We start from the raw sequence: 19,647 nt of genomic DNA on the forward strand, positions 1-19,647 counted from the left end.
ATAGGGGAGAAAATATGATGGAGTGAAATACACAATTAGTAATGATAACTATGAATGTGAATGGGATGAACTCTCCCATAAAACATAAGTAGATAGAAGAGTGGACCAAAAACCGCAATCCTACAATATGTTGTTTACAAGAAACACATTTGAAGCAGAGAGACACACACACAGAGTAAAGGTAAAAGGCTGGAGCAGAATATATTATGCTTCAGCTGAAGTAAAAAAAAAAAAAAAAAAAAAAACAAGCAGGAGTAGCAATCCTGGTATCATACAAAGCAAAGGAAAAAATGGATCTAATTAAAAATAAAGAAAGAAACTACATCTTGCTAAAAGGTACCATAGACAATGAAGTAATATCAATACTAAACATATAGGAATCAAGTGGTATAGCATTCAAATTCTTAGAGAAGTTAAGTGAGTTACAGAAAGAAATAAAGAGCAAAACTATACTAGTGGGGGACCTCAACCTCCCCCTCTCAGAACTAGATAAATATAACCACAAAATGAACAAGAAAGAAGTAAAGGAGGTGAACAGAATTTTAGAAAAGTTAGATACAATAAACCTCTGGAAAAACCTGAATGGGAATAAGAAGGAATATACTTTTGCTTAGCAGTACATGGCACTACACAAAAAGTGGTCACTTATCAGGGCACAAAAACCTCACAATCAAATGCAGAAAGGCAGAAATACTGAATGCATCCTTTTCAGATCATAATGAAATAAAATTTATGCATAATAAAGAGCCATGGAAAGACAGATTAACAATTAATTGGACACTAAATAATCCTAAAGAGTGAATGGCAGAAACAATCTATAATTTCATCAAAGAGAAGGACATAATGATACAACATACCAAAATTTATGGGAAGCAACTAAAGCAGTTCTTAAAGAAAATTTTGTATCTCTAAATGCTTACATGAATAAAATAGATCAATGAATTGGGCATGCAACTAAAACAGCTAGAAAGAGAACAAACTAAAAATCCCAAATTAAAGACCAAATTAGGAATTCTGAAAAGTCAAAAGAGAGATTAATAAAACTGAAAGTAATAGCTCTTCTCAGCACAATGGTCCAAGACAATTCCAAAAGACTCATGATGGAAAATGCTATACACATCGAAAGAAAGAACTATGGAGTCTGAATGAAGATCCAAGTATAGTATTTCCACTTTGTTTTTTGTTTTTTCTTTCTCATGGTTTTTCCCCTTTGTTCTGATTGTTTCACAACATGATTAATGTGGAAATGTTTAATATGGCTGTACATATATAACTTATATCAGATTGTCTGCCATCTTTGGGAGGGAGGAGAGGTGGAAGTAAGGGAGAAAAAAATTTGGAACTCAAAATCTTATAAAACTGAATGTTGAAACTATCTTTACATGTAATTGGAAAAAATAAAATACCATTCATTAAGTGGGAAAAAAATAAAATAAAATATGAAAGTAAGAAAGCTATTGAACTAATAAATAAAACAAAGAGCTGGTTTTATGAAAAACCCATTAACATAAATAAACCTGTAGTTAATATGTTTAAAAAAAAAACCAAATTACCAGTATCAAAAATGAAAAGTGTGAATTCACCACCAATGTAGAAGAAATTAAAGCAATAATTAGAAGCTATTTTGTCCAACTGTATGGCAATAAATCTGGCAATCTAAGTGAAATAGATGAATATTTACAAAAATATAAATTACCCAGATTAATAGAAGAAATAAAATACTTGGCCCCATTTCAAAGAAATGAACAAGCCATCAATGAATTCCCTAGGGGACAGATGGAATTATAAGTGAATTCTACCAAACATTTAAAGAACAATTAATCCCAATACTATTTAAACTATTTGGAAAAATACACAAAGAAGGAGTGCTACCAAATTCCTTTTACAACAGAAATATAGTGCTAATACGCTAACCAGGAACAACCAAAACGAAGGAAAAAAATCATTGATCAATTTCCCTAAAGAATATTGATGCAAATTTTTTTAAAAAAGTATTACCAAAGAGATTACAGCAATTTATGATGAGACTAATACACTATGAGCAGATGGGATTTATACCAGGGGCTAGTTCAATATTAGGAAAACTATCAGCAGAACTGACCACATCAATAACAAAACTCACAGAAATCATATGACCTTCAATAGATGCTGACAAAGCTTTTGCAAAATACTGCACCCATTCCTATTATAAACACTAGAGAGAGGGGGTGGAGCCAAGATGGCGGCTGGAAAGCAGGGACTGGCATGAGCTCCCACCCAGGTCCCTCTAAAAACCTATGAAGAATGGCTCTGAACAAATTCTAGAGCTGCAGAACCCACAAAACAGCAAAGGGAAGCAGGGCTCCAACCCAGGACAGCCTGGATGGTCGCTGGGTAAGGTCTATCAGGCACGGAGCTGGGAGAAGAGGGGAGTGGAGCCCAGCGTGGGCGGAGGCAGGACCAACCAGACCTGGGGCTGGGTGGAACAGGCCCTAGCGCCCTGAATCAGTGAGCTGTGGCAGTTACCAGACTTCTCAACCCACAAACACCACAGACAACAGACGTTAGTGGGAAAAGCTGCAGGGGTAGAGTGAAAAGAGTTCCCAGTTCGGCAACCACCCCAGGGGCAGCACAGTTGGTGCATCTCTGAGGACAGAACTACAGCTGCAGTTGCTTCCTGCCCCAGGCCCACCTGGTGGGAGGAATTAACTGGCAGATCAGAGCAGGAGTGCAGAGTGTGCTTAAGATCTGATTCTAGTCCGGGTTGGCAGTTCTTGGGGGAGGAGGAGTACTAGTGTGGCAGAACTCGCTGTGTAAAAGTAGCTCTGAAAACAACAGCACAACCCCTCAAGCTTGGGAGAAAGTACTCTCTACTCTACAAGCAGTCATAACCCAAGGAAAAACTCAAGGGTCAAGTAGTTGGGTGGGAACGTGTCCAGGCAGCAAAAACGGACTCAGCTTCAGACTCAGACTTTGGAATCTTTCTTTCGTGACAAAGAAGACCAAAACATACAGACAGAAGAAGGCAACAAATTCAAAGAGCCTACGTCAAAAGCCTCCAAGAAAAACATGAACTGGTCTCAGGCCACAGAAGAGCTCAAAAAGGATTTGGAAAAGCAAGTAAGAGAAGTAGAGGAAAAATTGGGAAGAGAAATGAGAGACATGCAAGAAAATCATGAAAAACAAGTCAATGACTGGCTAAAGGAGACCCAAAAAAATACTGAAGAAAATAACACCTTAAAAAATAGACTAACTCAAATGGCAAAAGAGCTCCAAAAAGCCAATGAGGAGAATGCCTTGAAAGGCAGAATTAACCAAATGGAAAAGGAGGTCCAAAAGACCACTGAAGAAAATACTACCTTAAAAATTAGACTGGAGCAAGTGGAAGCTAGTGACTTTATGAGAAATCAAGATATTATAAAACAAAAGCAAAGGAATGAATAAATGGAAGACAATGTGAAATATCTCACTGGAAAAACCACTGACCTGGAGAACAGATCCAGGAGAGATAATTTAAAAATTATTGGACTACCTGAAAGGCATGATAAAAAAAAAAAAGCCTAGATATCATCTTTCAAGAAATCATCAAGGAGAACTGCTCTGATATTCTAGAGCCAGAGAATAAAATAGAAATTGAAAGAATCCACAGATCACCTCCTCAAAAAGATCCCAAAAAGAAAACTCCTAGGAATATTGTCACCAAATTCCAGAGCTCCCAGATCAAGGAGAAAATACTGCAAGAAGCCAGAAAGAAACAATTTCAGTATTGTGGAAACCCAATCAGAGTAACACAAGATCTAGCAGCTTCTACATTAAGGATCAAAGGGTTTGGAATATGATATACTGGAGGTCAATAGAGCTAGGATTAAAACCAAGAATCACCTATCCAGCAAAACTGAGTATCATGTTCCAAGGCAAAATATGAACTTTCAATAAAATAGAGGACTTTCAAGCTTTCTCGGTGAAAACACCAGAGCTGAATAGAAAATCTGACTTTCAAACACAAGAATGAAGAGAAGCATGAAAAGGTAATCAAGAAATAGAAATTATAAGGGACTTATTAAAGTTGAACTGTTTTGTTTACATTGCTACACGGAAATATGATGTGTATAATTCATGAGACCTCAGTATTAGGGTAGCTGAAGGGAATATACATACATATTTTACACACACACACACACACACACACACATAGAAAGAGGGCACAGGGTGAGTTGAATATGAAGGGATGATATCTAAAAAAAAATAAAATTAAGAGATGAGAGAGGAATATATTGAGAGAGGGAGAAAGGGAAAGAGAGAATGGGGTAAATTATCTCGCATAAAAGTGTCAAGAAAAAGCAGTTCTGTTGGGAGGGAAGAGGGGGCAGGTGAGGGGAATGAGTGAATCTTGCTCTCATCGGATTTGACCTGAGGAAGGAATAACCATACACACTCAATTAGGTATCTTACCCCACAGGAAAGAAGGAGAAAGAAGATAAAAAAGGGGGGACGATAGAAGGGAAGGCAGATAGCGGGAGGAGGTAATCAAAAGCAAACACTTTTGAAAAAGGACATGGTCAAGGGAGAAAATTGGATAAAAGGGGATAGGACAGGAAGGAGCAAAACATAATTAGTCTTTCACAACAAGAGTATTGTGGAAGGGTTTTGCATAATGATACACGTGTGCCCTATGTTGAATTTCTTGCCTTCTTAGGGACGGTGGGTGGGGAGGGAAGAGGGGAGAGAGTTTGGAACTCAAAAGTTTTAAAAGCAGATGTTCAAAAAAAAGTTTTGGCATGCAACTAGGAAGTAAGATATACAGGCAATGGGGGCATAAAAATCTATCTTGCCCTACAAGAAAGTAAGGGAAAAAGGGATTGGGGGGAGTGGGGTGACAGAAGGGAGGGTTGACTCGGGAATGGTGCAATCAGAATATATGCCCTCTTGGAGTGGGGGGGAGGGTAGAAATGGGGACAAAATTTGTAATTCAAACTCTTGTGAAAATTAATGCTGAAAACTAAAAATATGGAATAAATAAATAACAAAAAAAATTTTTTAAAATAAAGTCAATAAAAAGAAAAAAATAAATAAAAAACACTAGAGAGAGGAGCAGCTAGGTGGCACAGTGAGTAGAGCACCACCCCTGAAGTCAGGAGGACCTGAGTTCAAATCTGGTCTCAGACACTTGACACAGTTACTAGCTGTGTGACCTTGGGCAAGTCGCTTAACCCCAACTGCCCTGCCTTCCTCCCTGCCAAAAAACAAAACAAAACAAACAAACAAAAAAAAACACTAGAGAGCACAGGAATAAATGGAGTCTTCCTTAAAATTATAAGTAATATCTATCTAGAACCATCAGCAAGCATTATATGTAATGGAGATAAGCTAAAAGCTTTCCCAATAGGATCAGGGGTGAAACAAGAATGCCCATTATCACCACTATTATTCAATCTTCTATTAGAAGTGTTAGTTTTAACAAGAAGAGAAGAAAAAGAAATTGAAGAAATTAGAATAGGCAATGAGGAAACAAAACTACTATCACTCTTTGCAATGATATGATGGTATACTTAGAAAATCCTAGAGAATCAACTAAAAAACTCCTTCAAATATTAACAACTTTAGCAAAGTTACTGGATATAAAATCAACCCATATAAATCACAAGCATTTCTATATATTATCAACAAAGTTCGGCACCAAGAGACAGAAATTCATTTAAAATAACTGTAGACCATATAAAATATTTGGGAAATCTACCTGCCAAGACAAACCCAGGAACTTAAAATGAAAATTATAAAACACATTTCACGCAAATAAAGTCATATCTAAACAATTGGAAAAAGATCAATTGTTCATGGGTAGGCTAATATAATTTTTTAAATAACAATTCTAACTGAATTCTAATTGAAAGTTTATTATTAATTTATCTACATGAATTTATCCATAATTTGATAATAAACTGATTTATAATTTTTTCTCTATTTGGCTTTTCCTAGTTTATGTATCAGCACCATATTTGTGTCATAAAAGGAATTTGGTAGGACTTCTTCTTTGCCTATTTTTCCAAACAGTTTATATAGTATATAGTGTCATATCAATCAAACTACCAGAAAATTATTTTAAAGAGCTAGAAAAAATAATAACAAAATTCATCTGGAAGAACAAAAGATCCAGAATATCAAGAGAATTAATGAAAAAAATGCAAAGGAAGGTGGCTTAGCTATACGAGATCTAAAACTATACTATAAAATGGCAATTATCAAAACTATTTGGTATTGCCTAAGAAATAGGGTGATCGATCAGTGGAATAGGTTACATACACAAGACACAGTAGTAAATGACTATTGTAATCTGTTTGATAAACCCAAAGATAAGAACTCAAGACCTGACAAAAATTGGTGGGAAAACTGGAAAACAGTAGGGCAGAAACTATGCATATACCAACATCTCACACCCATATACTAAGATAAGGTCAAAATGGTTACATGACTTACACATAAAGGGTGACACCATAAGCAAATTAGGAGAACAAGGAATAGTTTATCTCTCAGATCTATGGAGAAGGGAAGAATTTATAACCAAACCAAAGATAGAGAACATTATGAAATGCAAAATGGGCAATTTTTGATTACATTAAATTAAAAAGGTTTTGGGCACACATACCCCCCAAAAAAAAACCCAATACAACCAGATTGGAAGGGAAGCAAAAAGCTGGGAAACAGTTTTTATAGCCAGTCATTCTGATAAAGGCCTCATTTCTAAAATATACAGATAACTGAGTCAAATCTGTGAGGACCAATTGATAAATGGTCAAAAGATATGAACAGGCAGTTTTCAGATGAAGAAATTAAAGCTATCTATAGTCATATGAAAAAAATGCTCTAAATCACTATGGATTAGAGAAATGCAAATTAAAACAACTCTAAGGTACACTAATGCATTGTTGGTGGAGTTGTGAACTAATCCAACCATTCTTGAGAGCAATTTGGAATTATTCCCAAGAGCTATAAAACTGTGCATACCCTTTGATCCAGCAATGCCACTACTAGGTCCATATCCCAAAGAGATCATAAAAAAGGGAAAAGGACCCACATATACAAAATATTTATAGCAGTTCTTTTTGTGGCAGCAAAGAACTGGAAATTGAGGGGATGCCCATCAATTGGGGAATGGCTGAACAAGTTATGGTATATGAATGTAATGGAATACTATTGTACCATAAGAAATGATGAGCAGACAGATTTCAGAAAAACCTAGAAAAATTTACATGAACTGATGTTAAATAAAGTAAGCAGAATCAGGAGAACATTGTACACAGTAATAGCAATATCGTGGGAGGATCAACTACGACAGACTTAGCTCTTCTCAGGAATACAATGACCTAAGACAATTCCAAAAGACTCGAGATGGGAAATGCTATCCACATAAATAGAAAGAATTATGGAATCTGAATGCAGATTGAAGCATACTATTTTCATTTGTTTTTTGTTTTTTTCTTTCTCATGGTTTTTCCTTTTTGTTCTGATTCTTCCTTCACAACATGACTAACGTGGAAAAATGTTTAACATGACCGTACATGTAGAACCTATATCAGAATGCCTGCTATCTTGGGAAGGGTGGGTGGGGAAGAGGAAGAAAAACTTGGAACTCAAAATCTTATCAAAGTGAATGTTGAAAACTATCTTTACATGTAACTGGAAAAAAATACTATTAAGAAAAAATAAAGTCAGAGGGAAACTAAAAAAAAAAAAAAGAAAACTACCACTATGAATGCAGATCAATATCCTTTCTGCAATTCGAATGAATGAATAAAAAAGCACTTATTAAACACTTACTATGTTCCAGGAATTGTGATAAGTACCAAGGACAAACTATTTAAAAGAGAAAGAGTCTTGCTCTAAAGAAAGTTCTTTTCTAATAGGAGAAGACTACACATAAAGTGTAGTGGTCACAAGGGAAAGATATTTTGCTCTGTGGTAGGAGAAAGGGGAGTCAACAAGCAAATGCTGAAATCTGTGAATGAATAACTTGGGGTTTCTTTGAGGTTCCCATTTTTAACTTTGTCCTCCATTTCTAAGAAAGCTCAGCAACTTTATTTCATGATTTCTTGAAATATGATCTGTAGACTCTTTTTTGTTATGAACTTTAGGTGGTTCTCTGATTCTTAAATTGTCTCTCATAGATTACTTTTTTTCAGGTCAGTTATTTTTGATGTGGAATACCTTATATTTCCTTCTATTTTTCTCCTGTTGTTTGACTTTGGTTTAATATTTCTTGTTTTCTCAGAGTTAGTAACTGGTCCAGTATTGGTCCATTCTAATTTTCTAGGAAGATGTTAACATTTGTCAATTTCATACAAAGCTCAAAGAAGTTAAACAACTTGCTCAGGGCCACACAACTAATAAGTCAGGGAGGCAGGACTCAAAGTTGGGTCTCTCCTGACTTCCAAGTCCAGTACTCTTGCAATTAGACCACAGAAATTCTTACTAGTCTGCAATCACAGGCAATGCACTATAATTCTCTGAGATTGTTTCCTTATCTAACAACAATAATAATAGCTACTATTTATATAGTGCTTTAAAGTTTATAAAGAACTTTACATGTTACTTTGCTTGATCCTCATAAAGGTAATCCTCACGAAAGTCTGAATATCAACTAGGTAGGTGTTATTTACCCTATTTTACAGATGAGGAAACTGAGGCTGAAGGGAAAGAACTAAGCACTTATAACAGCACCTATTGCAAGCCGCTGTTCTAAGCACTTTTTACAAATAATAAATCAGTTGATCCTTACAACAATCCTGGGAGGAAAGTGCTATTATTATCCCCATTTTCCAGGTAATGAAACTGAGACACAGAGTTAAGTGATTTGCCCAGGGTCACAGAGCTAGTATGAGTCTCAGGCCCAATTAGAAATTGGTCTCCCTAACTCCCTAACTCCAAGTCCAGACCTCCATGTGCTGGGCCACCTCGCTAACTCATCTGCAGAATGGGGAAATAACACTTGTGCTATTTACCTCATGGCAGCATTCTGAGGATCAAATGAGATGAAACATTCAAACAGCTATGTATTTGGAAAGAACCCTATAAGTGAGATTTATTATGCATTATGTAGATAACATACAGAACTAAAAATCCCAAAAGAGAAAAGTTTTATTTACATAATATCACAAACCCACAGTGAGATACTTTGGCCTTTTCCCATTTTGGGGTGCTCCAGTCCTTCCACAAGAAGCCTTCCATTTCACTGCTGGACAAAGAATACTATACTAAACTATCCACTAGTCTGACACAATAAAAAAATTTAGGAATTTAGTCCCAGTGATGTCACTCAGGATAAGTCATTTATCCTCCACAACCTTCAATTTCCTTATGCGTTTGAGAAAAACAACAACAAAAACAAAAACACCTTAGAGGTAAATGACAAAATATTGAATTAGGTGACCCCTAAGATCCTTTCCAACTCTGAAATGGTCTATCCTATGATTTATTTGGGACCTATTATGCTTAAGGCATTAATAGAGTAAAAGGATCTCAGTAGCTTCCCCACCCATTAAATGAAAAAGCCATAGAAGCCCACATCCTAGCCAGAATGAGTCCTACAATAATGTCTGAAAGGCCCTTTTCCCACCAGAAAGGAGTCTGAATATCAACTAGCCCCAATTCCTCAGGCATTTCCCTTAGCACGGCTCTAGATGCACAACCTTCATACCAGGTGCAGGCTTCCTCTTCCCTCCCCACAATGTCTGTTCCTGATTAACTTGCACAAAAAAAAACTATGAAAACCCACCAGGCTGTTTGGCACTCCCTTCCAGGCATTCCTGAACTGGACCTGTTTCCACCCTCCCTGCAAAACCCACCCCTTTAGCAGTCATTTCCCTCTGCTACCTCCTGTTGTCTTGTGATGCTCCACTTCCCACTCCTCCAGTTCTCTCCTTCACCTCATGAGCATCAGCCAACAGTCTTGGCACCTGCCCCTACCTACTTCCCAAGGCATGGCTTAGAGATAACTGGCTGGGGACAGAAATCTCTGCCCCAGTAGGGCCACGACATCCTCTATTCTCCCAAATAGGAAACCATGTGGCTCATGAGGTTGTCCCTCTGGCAACATAAGTGGCACATAAAAGAGATTGTCAGCCCCTCTCTGTACTGTCCTGGAATTCCAAACTTCAAATTATACTAAGAGAAAAATACAAAAAGTAGACATTTGTATTTTTTATGATAGAACTGAAATGAGTCAGAAAAGTCACCAAAATGTGTAAATCTACAATGTTTCCTATGCCTTTGTAAACACGCCTTAAATCACTTGGAAAAATAGCAAAAACAAATGTATACCTTTTAGTGCTGTAGTTTTTTCTTTTTCATCTGGACCTCCCTGCTGGAGTTGTGCCATGTTTATCCAAAGTGTCAACCAAATTAAAGAAATGATGGAAATGGACATCAATTCTTAGATGAGAATCTAGAATGAACCAAAGTAATAAATTAGCCAGTTTTAAATGTTCATTTTGGTTTTCCCGCATCATTTGAGAAATGTTTAAGAATTCTAAACAAAATAAAGCAAATTATAACTTCTAGAATTTTAAATAAAGCAGAAATTGTAAATATTTACTGCACTATTTATAAAGTCACAATTAAGTAAACACATTTACTTCCCCATTTTCTTGCCCTATATTAAACCAAATAAGAAGCATTTATTAACCACTTACTATATGCCAGGCCATTGTGAAAATAAAGACAAAAATGAAACAGTGCTTGCTCTCGAAGAGTTTACTTTCCATTGGAAGAGAAAACAAATACACATGAAAGTAATATTTTAAATGTACATACATACATACACACACACACACACACACACACACACACAAATACAGGTTAATCTGGAGAGGAGGCACTAGAAACTGGGGAGAAGGGCAGGAAGGCCTCATGTAGAAGGTGGCTTTAGAAGAAAATAAAGATTTTAAGAGGTGGAGATGAAGAGGAAGCACATTTTAGGCATGGAGAATAGACTGTTCAAAGTCCCTGAGAGTGGAGATAGAGATTAAGTATAAGGAATTTGATCCTCAAAGCAAAAAGAAGTCACTGAAGTTTACTGAGAAAAGTATATGAACCACCTATACTAGTGACCTTCAAAACAGAACTGCATACTACAATTACAGCTGAGCCTAGCTCCCCTAAGCTACTCTCCAATAAAGATGGGAAAAGGATGCCAGCTGAAATAATGACCAATAAAACAAAAAGAAAACACCAGTAAACTATTCCATCCAATCTAGGACAGCAGAAGAGACCATCTCCCTGCACCATTCCCAGTCCTGCCTCCCTGCAGGTCACTGCCCAGCAATATAAGAGGGACAAAGGAGGGGACCCGGGAGAAGTAAAGAGGGGCAGTGTTAAGAGACAGGGGAGCGCTGGGGAAGTAGAACAAAAATCAGCTACATGATAGAGTGGGAATCAAAAGGAACAAAAGAAAGTATAAGAATCAACGATAGAGAGGTCTGGGCTTTCTTCTAGAGAGAAAAGACAGGTGAATGGGATTCATACCACTCCAAATATAGATTGTTCAATGTTAATTTCACTGATTTTATTTCCCCACCTTGTTTTTCTTTGGATAGTACAGGGGTCAGACATGAAAAAAGTTGTAGGAAAGTACGATTAAAAAAAAACACAATTAACAATCATTTATAACAACAAATGTGAATGAAAATAATCACTCATAAAACAGAGGAGGGTAGAAGAACAGATGGGAAAGAAGAATCCAAAAATGTACTGCTTATAGTATACCATGCTTAAAACATGAAGACACAGATAGTGAAAATGAAAGGATGAAACAGAATTTATTATATCTTAAATGAAACCAAAAAAGCAGGGGTGGCAGTCATGAACTCAGCAAAAGCAAATAGCATTTAAAGAGATAAAGAGGGAAACTATATTATGTTTAAAGACATCATAAATAATGAAATAACAAGACTTGACCTGGGATTTCAATAGTATGAGTTACTTCCTGGTGAGAAAACTCCAATCAATACAGATCATCACTTTCTCTGAAAAGTAATTTTTGAGAGTTGCCTTAAGTACTGATAGGAAGTTAAATAACTTGCCCAGGATGTTCTTGGCTTCAAAAATGACTCTAGCCACTAATCTGTGATGCTTCTCAGAAAACTGAAATATCAATACTTGATATATATGTACAGATGCTCCAACATCTAAATACATAAAAGAAAAGCTAATCAAACTATAGATAAAAACAGCCAACAAAACTATAATTGCAGAGGACCTCAATATGTCCTATTCAGAACCAAAGAAAAGCAACAAAAAGGCAAACAAGAAAGAAATTACAGACTTGAATAGCATTTTATAAAAGTCAGATATGATAGATCTCCGGAGATTACTGAACAGGAATTGAAAGGAACAGAAATATTTCTCAACTATGCATGCCTCACACCTTTACAAAAATTGACCACATACTAGGGCATAAAAAACTTGATAAACAAATGCAGAAAAAGCAGAAATATTAGACCCCCTTTACTGATTACACAATACAATAAAAACTGCATAACAGAGCCTCAGAAGAAAAAAAATAAAAACTTAAATGAAAGCTAATTAATGTAATCCTAAGGAATTGGTGGATCACAGCACAAATCACACAAACAATAATTTCATCAAAGAAAACTATGATGAAAAACTATAATTAAAAAAAAAAAAACCTTTGGAATGGATCCAAATTGGATCCAAAGTAGTTCTTTGGGGATAATTTTAATTTCTTAACACTTTCATCCAACAAAAGAAACAGACCTAAATAATTGGTCACATAACTAAAAACAAACAGAAAAGTAACGATTTTTTAAAAAGCTAAACAAAAAATAGAAATTCTGAAAATCAAATTTAGTAGATATCTTAAGCTTAGGAGTTCTGTGCTGCAGAACTGGATTCCGCACCAATACAGTAAAGCCTCAGGAACAACGATACTGCCAGGTTACATAAGGCAGATTAATCGACACAGGCTTGAAATGGAATAGGTCAAAATCAGAAGTGGCATCAGCCCATGAACGGTCCCATGCATTCCAGCATCCCATTCCAGTATGGGAAGACTTATTCTTTTTTTAAAAAGTAATAATAAAAATTAATTTATTCAAATGAAGCTCTGTACTACTACAATCAAAATCTGCTACTTTGGCCAAAGGGTAAAAAACTATGAACCACGACCACAAGGCTACAAAAGGTATAAGCTTCCTACGAAAAGAAAACAAGCACTTATCCCTGAAGTAAAAATAGAGAATAATACAAAGAAAATGGAACCCAAGTAATTACTAGACTCTTATCTCCAATGAAATTATGTAAATATTATCATCAAAAAGCAAAATAAAAGCAGACCAAATAGTTTTATTTTAGTAACCCAATTCATTGCCACCAACAAAGGAAACTTCATTCCTAACTGTCAATAACCTATGTGATCCATCTTTTCAAACTGAGGCCTTTTTTAATGACCAATAAAGTAAATGAAAAATGTTAATGGATAATAATAATGAACTACATAAATCAGTTTGATATTAGCTTTGATCCTAGATATATTTCTAAATTATTTTAATTTATATACTCCAGATACATGAATAAAAGTAATATTTGTTAAAAAGATAAATGTCCAAAATATTCACAAGACAAGCTTACCCTCACAACACTGGAGAGGTATGAAGTACCCTTACAGAAAGAACTAGAATGTGAAACATCATAAATTTCGGTCAGGGAAGTATTTCATTTGGAATGGAGGAAACTGTAGCCATTCTTGAAGAATGACCTAACAATAAACATCTGCATCTTTTAACTTCTGTCCAAACATATCTACAGAAAACAGCAGAGGAAGGCCTCCCATGTATTAAGTAGACCTTTCCTGGAGGATCAATAGAAAGAAAGTGACAAAAATCAAATAGGAAGTCATAAATAAAGTATGATTTGTGGCAGGGTACCAAGTACCTCTGCTGATGATATCACAGATCGAAAATATTTAAGTATGCCGTTTATGTACAAATTTCACTATTAACTGCCTTTCTTGCTGAAGACCATTTTTTTAGCAGAATTGAAGGAGGATCCTAATAACAGTGGGTCTAAGTATAATGTTACATATATAAAATCTTACGAATTATATTTAGATTACAGTATACCTTTTTACTCTCCTCACATCAGGCTAAATTTCTTCCAATAAATAACTATATGGTTTAGAATTCATATAAATGTAGGATTTCAAATAATTCTTTGTGTATTGGCCCCCAAATAAGTATATTTCTCAATGAAGAAACATGTTATTAAAGCTGATTTCCAGAGCAAAAGGGAAATTTCAAACATTGGTACTATTTGGTTTTAGTGTCATGTTACTAACTTTAAATGACCGGAATACATTCCCAGGATTAAACAGCAATTATTAATATTTTACCCTAAATTAGACAACACATGCTTAAAGGTACACATATCAATTCACTGTATTTAAACTTATGAAGGAATAAATTAGGCAGTTAGTAATTATTCTGCCTCTGACCTTGGACCTGACAGCAGCCTAGGCAAAGCAGCTCAGCAAGAAGCAAAAGCAATTTGTCTGTTATCCTCTTACTCGTTGTGTTTCATTTTGACCATCTTCAATTGTTTTCCAGAGCTGTGGCACAGCTGGTGGAGCTAAATCAAGAACATTATAAATTCTCAATTTAGTTTTCCTAATAAAAATTCAGAGTTATAACCTGCATGACCACAGATAAACACTCCCGAAAATGCAGCTAGCAAGCAGTTTGATACATCTGATATATACTAATACATGCACTTGACATAGTTTATTTGGCATTATCTGATGGAGGTTAGGTTATAGGGAATAAAGGAGCAGAAGGTTTTTACTGATGTGAATTGGGACACAGTTGACATGCTGTATAGTTCATGATAACCACTACTGTTTAAAAATAGTTTTGCTAGGAATGGTTACAGTACAAACTAGATTCAAAACATCTCAGTTTGCGATTTCATTCTGTGAGCTACACAAAGCAATTATCATATCTTCTTTTCCTCTATGACTCCAACAGAGAATCCACTATGTATAAATAAAGCTATAAATAACTTGTCGTGTAATCTTGATCCAGTCAGCATTTCAAAACACAGAACGATGGAATATTTCTTGGGTGCCCTGTTTGCTCAGCATCTTGCCAAAGCACTTGAAAAGAATATAGAATACACATGGGGACTCTAGATTTTTTTTTTCTAGCAGGTAGAAAATACCTATGATAACTGTGATAAAAATAAATTTATTCTACTTTTCCTGCACCTACATAATTACAATATCCCACCAGAACAATGTACTCAATTCCAAGTGACCACTGTATAATGTGTTTGCTCCAAAACATTGGTCTAGCTCTGGCCCCAGCTCTCAGGACTCAGATCCATACTGGAATAAGTACAGGAAATCTAACTCAACAATTTATCACCAATCTGGGGGAGTCTTAAAGATTGGGTAAAAAGAAGAATAAGTAACTACCTGTTTTGTTTTTTTTTTTTTTCAGTGACTTGAGAAGCATCAAAAGGCCCATTTACCAAATAAGAAAAGGTAACTCCAATCTCTATTCCCACCCTGGAATCACTTGGTGCATACTACCCAAGAGATAAAAAAACATAGCTCTTTTTGTAGGGAAGTGAGGGCACAGGTGAGGAAAGAATAAGGCAACCAGATCAAACAAGATAATGGAATATTTGGGTAGAGGGGACGAAAATTCATATGGAAAGAGGATATCAAAAAAGAAAGAGAAAGTTATTTCACACAAATTTCATATATTACAGTTTGCCCTAGGACCAAGCTCATGTGGGACCATGAATATACCCAAACCTTGGCAATGAGAATCAGTTACAATACAGATCTGCCTAAGGAGTCCTCAGAATCCTTTAGTGGACTGAAATGTCTTTGACATTGCTCCTACAGTAGGTTTCCTTGATACTCAAAAGGACCTGAAATTCCGCTGATATACATCCAACAACGCAGGTCACCACCCATCAAAGTCTAGCCATCCTGTGCAGCTCTTGTGCGTGTTTTCCCATAAGATCCACCAAAGTTGGTCTACTCAATGTGCTAGGGGGACCTACCTTGATTTCTTCTGATATCTCAAGAATATTAGTGGAGTACTATGACAGAACTGATTATTCCTCACTCTTACTATGTTACTAGATCATCATCTTTTTCACGTATACAGATATTTGTGTGTATACACACATACAAATATACTATTATCTGATGACCTATTTTACTCTGATTCTGCTTCAAATTTCAAAAAGTACCGCTTCTATATTTCTTCATGGTCCAAAACCGACCCTAGAGTCCAATTTCTGACAGGTTCAACCATGTTGGAAAGAATTTGAGTTTGGCCCTGGCAAGTGACTGAGTCAATTACAAAGACCAGCTTAGGTAAATACAAAGAAATTCATTACCAGGAGGCTGGCCCACTTGGAAAAGAATCCATTGGTCAAAGCAAACCATCCCTTGATATTGTTATACCACTTTTCCTCCTTATTTCAGTCATATCTCATTAACAAGTATGTCCAAAGCATGATATGATGAAGACAAGGCTATGTACATATGTGACCCACTTTTGGACCTATGAGTTCTTCACCAAAAAACACTTAGTTCTGTGGCCGCAGGTACACTCCTTAATCTCGCTGGCCATCTGATATAAGCATATTTTGGTCAAAAGTGGTCTAAAATTGGAACTGTCAATGGCTCAATATAAACCCCCAATTGTGATTTAAAAATAAGAGCAAAACAAACTAAAGTTCTAATGATATGCTCATAGTTGCCATCCTCGAATCATATAGATTACACTCCATCATCAAGAAATACTATAACAATTTGGGGTTTTTGTAAGTACAGAGTAACTCACAGACTAAAGGTGTCACCTTTACGACACTTCCAGCCGCCTTGGACACCTTTTTAAGAAGTGAGGTAGCTCATGTTACTGTCAATCAGCTGCAACAGCACTTTGTAATCCAACCACCTAAAGAAAGGGAGCCAAGAGTTAAGAAATCTTGAATAAAAAAATTCAACAAGAAACTAATACCACACGACTATGTCTTAACAGGTTCCAAGTATACTATACTGATCATCTAGTTCAGGTTTCAAATTGTTTTTTTGGCCAAATGCTTTGAAACACAGAAACCCCAATAGGGCTCCGATGGAAAAGTCTACAATATCTGGAATACAATGCTATTATTGAACCTGGGGGATAAGCAGCCTCTTGTGACTCTCACATAGAGCATGAAAAAAGGAGGCAGAAATGGTAGAGCTATAGCCAAGAAGTAAAATTATTCTAATTTAAGTTTTCATGCTTAATATGCTAGAAAAAGGAATGTATAATCCAAAGTTTGTGTGGATAAAACATAAAACCCATGAAAACCATTGCACACAGCCTACCTACCACTGTATCTTTCAGAGTAGGTGATAAATAGCTATTGAATGAATGAATTTAAGAAAGATATGTAAAAATAATTTTCTGTAAAATACAAGTGATATTATAAAATGTCCATTAATTCAGATATAAACTATAATTTACCATGACATAGTCTTTTTACAAGATTTCAAAGGAGGGAGTGGGTAGCATTGGCAACATTGAAGTAACATATTTAAAAAGTTACAATTAGTTTTCTCATCCTACTATGCATCCTGCTAGTTCTGTGCACTCTATCAAGTCACTATAAACGGTCAAAGATACTAGATCTAATATAAATTGTTCTACTTTCCCTCCTGAAACATTAAAAGAAACTAAACTGCTAACATCTTACCAGAAAGCCAGTAAGAGACAATGTTGAGTTTTCTCCACTTCAAGGTTTTTTTTTTAAGTTTTTTCTTACCTCAAAAGCTTTTGAGTATATACAAATTCTAAAGGATTAAAAAGGTTTAAAATTCAAAACAGTATTAACAATTGGCATTTACATTGTGCTTTAAAACTTTGCAGAATATTTTACATATATTATTTCATTTAAACCCATTAAAAACTCAAATGCAGTCTTCCATCCAAAAACTTCTGTTAATCTTAAAGATGCATTAATCAGGTTTTTATGTGTATGAATTGTTAAGAGCATATCATGTGTGGCTTAAGTTGTTTTGTTCTTTGTAAAATATACTGTAACAACTCAATGTAAAAAAGTGAAAACTTGTCTTTTAAAACATGAATATTTTAAATTTTCAAATACTGGGATGAGAACCAGTTACAGGGGACCAGAATAAGAAAGATGTAGGTTAATGAATGAACTCTAGGCACTTTTCCATCACAGTTGAACTCACTGTGGTTTGAACCCAAGAGTAGATGCCACAGAAGATCATTTTCCTCCAGTCTCTGACTATTAAGACAGAAACTGAGATTCAGATTTGGAATGGGGGAAAAAAAACTTGCCAGTTTTCCCAGATTGAGGTTAAAAAAAAAAAAAGTAAAATTCTGTAGTAGCAGCCACTGGAGGGAGGGCTTGGTGCTAGAATGAGAATAAAACAAGCTTGAAATATTTTATTTAGTGCTTTGTCTGAACCTAGCATTTTGTTAAACGCATTTCTATTTGTTTAAATGACAAATGCCAAAAATATCACTGTTTTCTGCATGAGAGTTAAACTTCCTTTCTCTGAAACACAGATGTTGATTCAACTGTCCTTTATTGGTACACAAATTAGCATGAAGGAAATTATAAAGCTGCCTGAACTGTCAAATAACAGTAAGCAGCTTCTGCTCAATCTACATTTAAAGGACTATTGGCATTTAATAAGCTAGGTCATCCTATCAATATTGGTTTCTTTTGAAGTTTTATGCACTAACTTTGCTAATAGTCCATTCTTACTAGAAAATCAGCAAACTCTATGAAACCTGTCTATAGCTAAACTGATGCAGTCAAAATAATATAAAGGGCCAGGTCCCTCCAAAAAACTATAAAAGATGGCTCTGAAAAAATTCAAGAACTGCAGAACCCACAAAATAGTAGAGGGGAGCAGGGATGTAGCCCAGGACAGCCTGGATGGTCGCTGGATGAGGTCTATCCACACAGAGCAGAGGGGAGTGGAGCTCAGTGTGGGCGGCGGCAGGACCAACCAGACCAGCAGCAGGCTGGAACAGGCCCTAGTGCCCTGAATCAGCAAGCTGTGGCAGTTACCAGACTTCTTAACCCACAAACACCAAAGACGACAGAGAAGGTTAGTGGGAAAAGCTGCAGGGGACAGAGTTCGAGGTTCGGCCACTGCCCCAGGGGCAGCTGGGGAGGTGCAGCTACAGAACTACAGCTGCAGTTACTTCCGGCCCCAGGCCCACGTGGTGGGAGGAATTAAGTGGCAGATCAGAGCAGGCGTGCAGAGCCTGCTTAAGATTTGTGTCAGGTCCAGGTTGGTGGTTCTTGAGGAAGGAGGAGTGCTGGTGTGGCAGAGCTGGCTGTATAGAAATAGCTCTGAAATCAACAGCGCATCCCCTCAAGCTTGGAACAAAGTACTCTTTGCTCTACAAGCAGTCATACCCCGAGGAAAAACTCAAGGGTCAAGTAAGTTGGCTGGGAACATGGCCAGGGAACAAAAACGCACTCAGATTCCATCTCAGACTTTGGAATCTTTATTTGGTGACAAAGAAGACCAAAACATACAGCCAGAAGAAGTCAACAAAGTCAAAGAGCCTACATCAAAAGCCTCCAAGAAAAACATGAACTGGTCTC

At 36.2% G+C, this 19,647-nt stretch overlaps 1 protein-coding gene across 12 annotated transcripts in view; it reads right to left on the reverse strand.

Annotated features, from left to right (window-relative positions):
- The window catches only part of FAM172A (family with sequence similarity 172 member A), a 527,455-nt gene that overhangs the window by 483,155 nt on the left and 24,653 nt on the right, over positions 1-19,647 (reverse strand). For 8 of the 12 annotated variants that reach the window (XM_036768382.1, XM_036768410.1, XM_036768414.1 and 5 more), the window contains exon 2: positions 10,294-10,417. The exons of 2 other annotated variants lie outside the window; for them this stretch is intronic. In XM_036768382.1, the coding sequence (XP_036624277.1) occupies positions 10,294-10,399 (106 nt within the window). In that variant the 5' untranslated portion in view covers positions 10,400-10,417. Of the gene's footprint in view, positions 1-10,293; positions 10,418-16,850; positions 16,885-19,647 lie in introns of those variants that run through there. 2 more of the 12 variants (XM_036768370.1, XM_036768399.1) reach the window with 2 other exon arrangements.

The sequence above is a fragment of the Trichosurus vulpecula genome, chromosome 1, assembly GCF_011100635.1.
Source record: "Trichosurus vulpecula isolate mTriVul1 chromosome 1, mTriVul1.pri, whole genome shotgun sequence".
NCBI classification, from domain to species: Eukaryota; Metazoa; Chordata; class Mammalia; order Diprotodontia; family Phalangeridae; genus Trichosurus; species Trichosurus vulpecula.